This window comes from Haliaeetus leucocephalus, unplaced genomic scaffold, assembly GCF_000737465.1.
Source record: "Haliaeetus leucocephalus isolate CR32 unplaced genomic scaffold, Haliaeetus_leucocephalus-4.0 Scaffold343, whole genome shotgun sequence".
In the NCBI taxonomy this organism is placed as follows: Eukaryota; Metazoa; Chordata; class Aves; order Accipitriformes; family Accipitridae; genus Haliaeetus; species Haliaeetus leucocephalus.
In genome coordinates this window covers 26,474-26,699 of record NW_010972779.1, presented here as the reverse complement: position 1 = coordinate 26,699, position 226 = coordinate 26,474, and the positions used below count along the sequence as shown (strand labels likewise).

At 77.0% G+C, this 226-nt stretch overlaps 1 protein-coding gene across 1 annotated transcript in view; it reads right to left on the bottom strand.

Annotated features, from left to right (window-relative positions):
- LOC104834893 (neurexin-2-like) overlaps positions 1–226 on the bottom strand; it is a 33,002-nt gene that overhangs the window by 8,961 nt on the left and 23,815 nt on the right. The window contains exon 10 of the mRNA XM_010572558.1: positions 56–224. Coding sequence (XP_010570860.1) covers positions 56–224 — 169 coding nt within the window. The remainder of the gene's footprint in view (positions 1–55; positions 225–226) is intronic.

Genomic DNA, 226 nt, shown 5'->3' with positions numbered 1-226 from the left:
CCCGCAACCCCGCGCACCCTCCCGCGCCCTCCCTGGGCCCGGCGCGCCCTCTCACCGTCGCAGCCGCGCTGGACGTGGCCCACGCGGTGCAGCGCGTCAGCCAGCAGGTCGGGCAGGCGGCCGTTGAGGTCGAGGGAGGCCAGGCAGCCCTGGAAGCCCCCGCGCGAGGCCACCAGCTTGGGCAGCCGCCCCAGCAGCCCCTTGCTGACGCCCCCGATGTACAGCT